General features: G+C 44.8%; 1 protein-coding gene across 2 annotated transcripts; it reads left to right on the top strand.

Moving 5' to 3' along the window:
- The first annotated feature begins 1,682 nt into the window (after positions 1-1,682).
- DMBX1 (diencephalon/mesencephalon homeobox 1) lies at positions 1,683-8,559 on the top strand. Of its 2 annotated transcripts, none has more exons than XM_035537891.1 (4): positions 1,683-1,845; positions 5,915-6,093; positions 7,349-7,703; positions 8,159-8,559. In XM_035537891.1, exons 1-4 carry the CDS (start codon positions 1,692-1,694, stop codon positions 8,557-8,559), a joined length of 1,089 nt encoding a protein of 362 aa, XP_035393784.1. In that variant the 5' UTR covers positions 1,683-1,691. The 2 variants fall into 2 exon arrangements, with proteins under 2 accessions (XP_035393784.1, XP_035393783.1); XM_035537890.1 differs by having other exon boundaries at positions 1,692-1,843; positions 5,898-6,093.
- Positions 8,560-9,345: the final 786 nt, after the last annotated feature.

Genomic DNA, 9,345 nt, shown 5'->3' with positions numbered 1-9,345 from the left:
AATTACCAGCTTTTAATTACTGCAGCTTCTTGGAGAAGACGGTACCAAAAGCAATGCTCATGGTTGGGACACAGCATCCCCCAGTCAAAAGCAAACATCCTAGAGGCACAAGAACCACCCCGGAGCTGTCAGGGCATTGGAACAAGACCCCTCCCCATGCCTTCCTGCCTCCGCTTCTGGGCACCACAACTTTGAGGTGCTTGAAAGGGTGAAGGCAGAAGATGCCTGAGGTCGTTGCTAGACCCTACAGCACAGAATTCAGTTCTTTTCCCAGGAGCTACAGCTTGGTCTCTGGATGTTAAACAAGTTTACTCTGTGTCCGTATGTCATACATTAAGGTTTTGCAGGAGATCATGGGAAATTGGAGCAGTGGGGATAGTGGGACCAGTGATTGTCCAGTCCCAGAGGCTCACCATCGCTCGTGTCCACTCCTCCTCCTTCACTGAGGGTCAGTCCTTCACGGTGTAAATCCTCTACATGCAAAACTGAAGGTCTTCAGGCATGAGTATGAGATAAGAGTCCCCACTACTGAAAAAAAAAAAAAACCCACAACGTAATTTTTCATACTAACAGCTAGACACAAAACTTTGCTGTTTAATGCATCAGGTTCCTACAAAAATCATGGGAGCTGAACCACCTCCCTCCAACGATCAATGTCCAAAACTGTTTTCTACGAGGTCGCCTAGATATCCTGTCTGCTTTCCTAAAGCTAGTGCAGCTGGACCTGTTTCTCTGAAGGGTCATTCATTACACTGACTTTCCAGACGATGACTTGCTGGTGTAAGTGGAGTTTTTGAAATTTTCTTTTGTGGCAAATGTTTCACAACGTCCTTTCTGATGTCTTATGAACCACAGAAATGGCATCCTTGAGGCCCTCAGTCATTTATAACACGGGTGAATGAAGCATTGCTCAGCTTTTGGGATCAATATTAGCTCAGTTTTACAGATGGCCTGTATGGAAAAACAGCTTGAAGTTTCATGCAGAGCCCACTGTAGAAACAACAAAAAAAAATTAGTTGTTTTGTTTGTTTGTTTTCCAAATAATTTCTTTGCTATTGAGCTATGAGACCAGTATTTATTGCAAACCTTAATTCCCTCTTTAGCAATAATGCTTTTGTCCCTATTAAGCTACAGATTTATTTTACTTTACATTATGAGTTTTCCCCTATCATTTGGGCTTTGTTATGAAGACCCTTTAGAAGAATGAATGGAAATAAATTACATGAGTGGGTTCAGATAAAAAAAGATAGTTTGATATCAGAGCAATGACAATATTGAACAGCTCACTGTATGCAGTGATAGGAACAAAACCCCAGCTAGTTCTGGGATGAAGCTAAGTCAGTTCATTAATAGTAATAATAATACGATATCTTTTATTAATGTATGTACATAACAACCCTGAAAAATCCCTTCCCATTTTTTGTTCAGCATGTCGTGTGTACATACAGTCAGATGCCAGTCTCTAAGCTTGGAAGCCAGACTGCTGTTTTTAACGTGTTAGGTCTACAGGAGCTATTTTGATTCTTGCCCCAGACCCTGCTGGAGCTGCGAGGCTGGAAAAGAGCCTTGCACACAGCAGCTGAAGTTTCAGGTCTGCATTTCCAAGGCTCTGCTGAGACACCGGGACACTGGAATAGCGTGTCCCTCAGCATCTCTCTCCTCTGGTCGCTGTTTTCCAGGTTGATGTCGCCATGCAGCACTATGGAGTGAATGGTTACTCCCTGCACGCCATGAACTCGCTGAGTGCCATGTACAACCTCCACCAGCAGGCAGCCCAGCAAGCCCAGCACGCCCCAGACTACCGGCCCTCTGTGCACGCCCTCACCCTGGCGGAGAGACTGGCTGGTAAGAACAACTCATGGCTTTTGGGAAAAAAAAAAGTGAGAAGGGGGTGAGAAGGAATTCAGCCCCACTATATGGGGTCAAAAAGAGAGAATAAAATGATATTGATAACTGTTTTAACAGGGAAATGAAAAATACCGGAAAGATTGACTTTGCCCTTAGCAAATAACAACATAGTGAATATGAGCACACCGTGAAGCAGATTTCCTCACTGAGGGGTCCAGGCCATCCCCTAACAGCCATCTCATGCCATCCCAGAACTGTTTGCTCTTCCACGTTGGCCCTTCTTGCAGCTACTTTTCATTTCTTCTCTCATTAAACATTCTTTCTCTCTGGAAGATAATCTTCATTTGCATCTTCTCCTGGGTCTCACCTTGACCTACTTCTTCCAGGGGATCCCACCCAGCTTGGGTGACGCTTGCAGGTCCTGCTGGCTCCCTGTCTATTGTTCTTGTGTTTTGCCTTCCATAAAAGAGCTTTTTTAGGCTCAAAGAAGGTCACATGTGGCTTTACCCAGAGGCTGTTATTCACACAGTATTGTTGCCAGTGGAATGTCAGGGCAGAAGCTGCTGCTTCAGAGTATCTGATCTGTTTGCCTGTGTTTGACCGTGGGTGTAACAGCACTGCGTTCCTACTGGCATTAAAAGGAAGTGCAAGTCCATGTAGTTTTTATGATTTGGTAGAGGGATTTGCTCAAAAATGGTTGATGGAGAGTTGAAAATATTTGGTATGGTAGGGCAAATACATCTACATTTCAGCGTACCGCAGAATCACCAGATCCAGCTGAGATCATCAAAGTCTTCTGCAGTGCGAATGGTCAGCAGCTGCCACATCACCCTTTTGGTCAGGGCTAGGATGCGGTGTGGTAGACCAGGCCTGATAACAGGAGAGATGCAGAAACACTGCATTAGTACGCTGAAGCTAAAGTAAAAAAAGTTGCTGTGGATGTGATTCTTGAAACCTTCCCAGAATGGACACATTTTTCCTGGCTGTCTAAAAACTGCTCATCTGCTCTGAGCAAGCTTTCTAGCTGTCCGATATTTACGGGAAAAAAAAGGGAAAAAAAAAAGTGGAGTGACTCCTTTCAGCCTAGAATAGGTGGAAGATACGATCTATCCAGACAAATTTAGCAGGCTAAATTTAAGAGACATAGGTTTAAGGCAAGGTGAGGAAGCAGAAGTTCCAGGACAGTCCTCTTAAGTGAGCAGTACACAAAGGCAAGGTATATGGATCAGTGAGCCACTGCTGACTCTCTAATTGTCATGCCGGTAATGTTTCTTTATACATCTGCTGAAGGAGTAGTGACCACCTTACAAGGTTCCTCAGACCACTTACTGTGGCTTGTGGGATCTCTGGGGGGCTGTAGGGCAGAGGTGGGAGTCACTGTCCTCATCAAAAGGGATCCAAAGCGGGATCAAGGAGACCTAGACTCTAATCCTGGCTCTGCCACTGAGGTGCAGACTGATGACAGGTGGACACTTTCCTTGTCCTGATAATCCACCTCCTCCTGCCCTCACCCTTTCAGCACGTAGGTGGTCAGAGGGGAGATGATGATCCCGAACTCCATTATGTGCCTTGCAGACCTTGCATCTCAAGGTGCTACTTTCCTAGATACAAGATTTTTGTAATCACCTGTATCTTTTACACTAAGGCATGGAGGACTTAATGTTTTTGACCCTAACTAGAGTAAAAGCAGAGGAAGATTTTCTTTTTTAAAAAAATAAAAATATAAAGATTAAAAACTCTTACCGTATTGTTGACTGGGAGATTCAATTGGTTTTCTGACCTCTTAACTTTAAAATTAATACCCCACCTGGAAGCCTTTCTGAATTAAATCCCACAGTCCCCTTGTCCGCTTCTTTTTGGTGGGAAAGGCATTACATACCTACGAGCTGGTTCCTTTGCAGCTGCTTCACATTCTGTTACTTCTGAATATCTTTCAGTGCAGGGTTATAGATCTCATTTGCCTTCCAGGGACAGTCAGAATAAAGCAGCGCAAAAGCAAACGACCTTAAGTCAGAAAACAGAGGTTTCTGATTGTAACTGCAAGGCCTCACCTGCAATTTATATTCTCCTTCTTGCACAAAGCCTGAAAACATAGTTAAAACATTAAAATAATTGCTGGTTAGCTCTAGTTGGAGTGGCCAAACTTAATGCATGAGCTGCTGCCTCTGGGGAGCTGGTAGGTCTAACCTTTACTCTCGAAATTCAGGAATATTGTAGCCTCCAGGTAGGGTGTTAAACCAACGTCCTTTCTCCTTAGTTCTTGTACTTGAAACATAAATGTTAGCTTTGAAAAACGTTTCAGGGTAGCTTCGGTTTCTGCTCCTGGAACGTTCCTGCTCCCAGCCTGGCTGCACGGTGCGCTGTGTCTCAGCACGTGAAGGATGCCGCTGCTGCCTCCAAAGCAGCAGCTATTACCAGGGGTTTAACTCTCCCAAGAGCCTCAATACCTCAAACACAAAAGTCTCTTGTATGCAACCAAGATTGTATTGCATTTGGCCGAAGACCTTTAGCCCGATCACGTCTTTTCCGGGTTGCCAAGACCACACTGCTTTGGCCGTAGCCCAGAAGGGCGCTACAAGTGCTGACCTAGAATGGAACAGCTGGAAGTTTGGAAGAGGAATGCTCGAGCGGTGCAGAGCTGATTTGCTATGCTCGTTAGCTGACATATTTGGAACCCAGCTCTGTGGTTCTGGGACTGGCCTGGCAGCAGGTTTTGTTTTATTGTTTACATTCATGCCACGACGCTCGTGACAAAAGCGCAAAGAAACAGCAGCAAGAGCCTTCATCTGGCTCCACGCATTGATAATGCTGACTTTTCTTCCTGTTAGGTTGTTTTCTAGTGTGTTTATCCCTCCCTTCTACTGGAAGTCACATTCTTAACCGAATTAAAAATGATACAAGACACTGCTAAAGTTCTTTCTGCATTTTCCTCTTTGAGAGGAAACCTCTCGCCAGACTATTTCATTCCAACGCTGTAGTACAACATGTCCCAACTTGCATAATAAAGGGATTTTTTTTTTTTCATTTTAAAATAGCTTTTTTTCATTGATTTAAGATCTTTCTACTCCTGCTAACTGTTGTGCAATAATAACGCCTGCGGTAAAATAATAAGCCCTTAAATGTGGGCCTCAGATTTTCCCCAGTCTGAATTTCTTCTCTGCCCTCAATTTTGCAAGCAGGGTTTGCAAAGTCAGACACTCTGAGCAGCATCTCTACTGAGAAGGGCTCAGCGCATGAGCTCTGGACTTGCAATCAGTGGAGCTGGGTTTGGTTCTTGGCTGCTTTTTCCACCCCAGATGCTGGAGAGTGTCTGCGCTCAGTAAAGCACATGCTTTCAGGCTAAACACATAAGCTCATGAGCTTAAGTGCTTTCCTGAACTGGAGCCCAGAACTGCTCTCCAATATCATGGCTTGAAGACTACGGCGAGCTACATACAAGACACTAAAGAAGGGCCAGCTCAGCCTGGTTTCTGGGAAGATGCATGCCTCCTAATGCAGCTGCAGCCAACAAAATAGGCTCAGGGCATCTCTATTTGAGCTGCATGGCCTCTTCCCACTGATGAGCACACCACATCATGGCAGCACTGAAGCCTACCAGAGCTCTGCCCATGGCTTCAAGGAGAACATCACACACAGTGTTGGGCCCTTCTGATTACAACAGTGAATCTTCCCTCCTTGTTCTTAATTGTGTTTCTTAATGAAAGAGCCTTATGAGGCTTATGACATGGTGGGGTCTGCACATATGCATGTCCTGCCCCACTGGCACTGGAGCAGGTTGGCTCACTTCAACCAAATTTAGCATAGGAGTCTCAACAGTTTCCACATCTGTCTTAGAGTTTCTCACACTGGAAGAAGCTTTCTAGCCAGAAATTTTACCTCCTCAGACATCTCAACTAGCCAGCAAAATGCATACATGGGTTTTATTAAATCTAGAGCCCATGAGAACACTATTTTTTAGGTTCAGGTTCATCGGGTGTTAGCAAGTGCTTTATTCGACTGTTAGCATACAAATTCCAATAATTAAATTGGCCACTTTTCTTGTCTTCCAACGGCTGTACATTTCAAGACATCATTTTGGAGGCACGTTATGGATCCCAGCACCGCAAACAAAGGCGAAGTCGCACGGCCTTCACTGCCCAGCAATTGGAGGCACTGGAGAAGACCTTCCAGAAGACTCACTATCCAGACGTAGTGATGAGAGAGCGGCTGGCTATGTGCACAAATCTACCTGAAGCCAGAGTCCAGGTACTGCTATTTTGCGGGTTTGTGAGTGGGGACTAATTCATTTAATTAATGAATGTACTGGGGTTGCCAGAGGGTTGACCATCTCTCTCAATTTTTCAAGATTCTTCTAGTGTAACCAAAGATTTTGGGGGAGATAAAGTCAAAGAGGACAGGAAAAACAACAGCCAGAAAAGAGAAAGAAAAAGAAAGAAAGAAAAGAAAGAAAGAAAAGAAAAACCATCCCCTAAACCATTCAACTGAAGTCTCACATATGCTAAAGAAATTCTGAATCCACAAGCATATTTTTTAAATTTAAGATTGTCTGAAGTGTACACTGGTTTTCATTTGTTCTTTCACATTTCTTTGGGGGAAATTTTAGAAACATCAACAGAAGTCTACTTATTTATTTATTTGCAAGGCTTTTCTGGCTTTCTCAGAGGAGCAGAAACCCAAGTAATTCCAGCTGCTCTTTTCCACCAGTGTCAATAATTGTAACATCTCAGGCCAAGGTTTGATTTTTTATTTTTTTTTAGTTCCAGCTAATGCAACCTGCTGGTAGGGAGGTTCTTGCATTGTTGGGCTCTAAAACACTAAATAACAAGCTTCTCAGTGTGAAATGGATAAGTAGTGTAAAAAACCAAACAATTATTTTATATAAATGTCAAGATATTTTGACCTTCATCTAACCAACTAAAAAACTAAAAAACACTAAGGATATTTGCAAATATACTTTGTCCATGTCTACTGATTTTAGTTAAAAAATATGGATTCTCCCTCCCCTTCCTTAGATTTGGTTCCAAGATATCAGCTTATGCCTGTTATGACTTATAATAATAATGACTTATTTTGACTTTTTCTTCCACAGTTTCGGTGTGCTTAGAATTATTTTAGAATTTTTATTTTTGGTTTTAGAAATCAACATTTAGAGCACTGTACTGTAAGTCAATGCAGTATCATCATACTCAACTATAAGACATTCTGTTTGGACACAACAACCTGACTAATTTAGACAAAAGAAAACAGTGAGGTGGCTTAAAGAAGAAGAAATATAAAGGCTGATATAGTATATATATGTGTATTTATTGTGCTATTTGTAGAAGCACTAACAGAAGGTAGAACTTTAAGATCCAACAAAGTGGAATGATGTTTGGGCACAATGGGCTCGCAGTACCTCAGTGCTTTGGGTTGTCCTGAAACTCCCCAGCTGAATGATGCTACATTTGGAGCTATGCATGATTTTCACTATTTTTCTCCCTTGTTGTTTGTGACATTGAAGGTTTGGTTCAAGAACCGGAGGGCCAAATTCCGGAAGAAGCAGCGTAGCCTGCAGAAGGAGCAGCTGCAGAAGCAGAAGGACTGTGAAGGGAGCCACAATGAGGGGAAGACGGAGCCACCCGTGCTGGAGACCCAGGCCACAACGCCAGACACTGAGAAGACCCAGAGCCTCCCAAGCGAGGTAAGCACGGACCTCAATCTCACCCTGTCGGAGCAGTCGGCCAGCGAGTCAGCACCCGAGGACCAGATCGACAGAGAGGAGGAGTTTAAGAGCACTTTGGATGAGGCTAAAGTGGACAAGAGCCCTGGTGTGGACGGCAAGGCTTTGAACTGCAAGAGAGCAAGCCCAAAAGCAGGTGAGGGGCAGAATCTTGATGGCGATTGGGGTCTGGACCTGATGTTTCCAAGGGAGATGCTGGTGGTTGGGTATAGTTCCTTATTCCCTATGGCATGGATGCTTGCAGGTAGGATGCTCAGATTTGTCTTTTTGTCCCCGGCACTAAACAGGACCCATGGAGGGCATGATGTCTATTGAAGCAGGAGTGTAGAAAGGGCAAAAGCTTTCTGCTCAGACTAGAGCTTGGGGAGAGCAGTGCCCATTAGCAGTGGCAAAGCCACAGCAAAGAGGTCAACCACATTTCTAGGGAATAAGATGCCCAGTGTGGACCAGACACATTTTAGCTTTTCTGAGCTAACACAACCCTTCTCTTTTGCACTCTTGGTGCAAGAGAGGAGACCATGCTGCAGTGCAGGTCATCACCTGCACCCAGCCTGTAGAAATAACCCCCATCCCCTCTGCCTCCTGCTACAGAGTCTCCCATCAGCGCGACTGTGACGCCTTCATCCAGCAGTGGCCTGGCTCAGACTCACTCCTACTCCTCCTCACCCCTGAGCCTCTTCCGCCTGCAGGAGCAATTCCGCCAGCACATGGCAGCCACCAACAACTTGGTCCACTACTCCTCCTTCGAAATGGGGACACCGTCCGCCATGCCCTACTTGGGCATGAACGTCAACATGGCTCCTCTGAGCTCCCTGCACTGTCAGTCGTACTACCAGTCACTCTCCCATGCTCAGCAGGTCTGGTCCTCACCCATCCTGCAGGCCTCCAGCTCCCTCCCAAGCCTGAACAGTAAAACAACGAGTATTGAGAACCTACGGCTCCGGGCAAAGCAGCACGCGGCGTCCCTTGGGCTCGACACCCTCCCCAACTGAGCCACCATCACCTGCAAGACGACGCACCAGAGGCTGGCACTAAAAGTGTCACTCCTTGCCCCCCTGCCCACCCTCATCTCCTCCTGGAGTAAGGTGCTCCCTTTCAGGGAAAACTTTGCATTTGCTAACATCTTACTAGCACCGTGATTGCATCAGACATTGCTACTGGCCTGGTCTTTGCTAAATATTTAATGAGGAAGGGGGAGAGGAGGTGTTTAGGCAGGCAAACTGTCCCTCTGGACTGCCATGAGTTAAGCCTGTCATGTTCAGAAAAAGCCCCCTCTCCTCATCCCTGCGATAATGTGCCAACTGTGTTATATACACCCTTTTTTTGTTGTTGTTGAGTTCTTTGGGAAAACAAAGAGTCATGCTTTGTCTTGTACATAGTTTACGATGTTGAAAGCACCCATCACCCGTGTGTTACTGTCAGTGTTACAGAACTGTGACCTCTTTTGCTTTTATTCCCCTTTCTTTCTCAGTTTTAGTAGCTAGTATCAAAGTTACAAATCAGCCATCCTCCCGACCTCAGGTCGCAGCTAGTTGCTCTTTTTGGGTCAGTGTCCTAAAGAAAAGATTTGCAAAAGAAAAATGATTTTACATTTCACCACTCCACTTCTCTCTTCTCTGCTAGAGCCAATTCTGTAATGGCCAGGAAATGATGCAAAGGTGAATTTCCTGCTTAAGCACTTCTGAAAAGGCAAGCGTTTTTCCTTTAATTTTTAATGGCACTTGTTCAAAGACAGAGGACAAAATGCTGCCGGCTAGGGAGAAAAGCAAAATCCAAAT

The sequence above is a fragment of the Cygnus atratus genome, chromosome 8, assembly GCF_013377495.2.
Source record: "Cygnus atratus isolate AKBS03 ecotype Queensland, Australia chromosome 8, CAtr_DNAZoo_HiC_assembly, whole genome shotgun sequence".
Classification (NCBI taxonomy): Eukaryota; Metazoa; Chordata; class Aves; order Anseriformes; family Anatidae; genus Cygnus; species Cygnus atratus.
The sequence above is the reverse complement of the archived record's forward strand: the minus strand, read 5'-3'. Positions and strand labels throughout refer to the sequence as shown.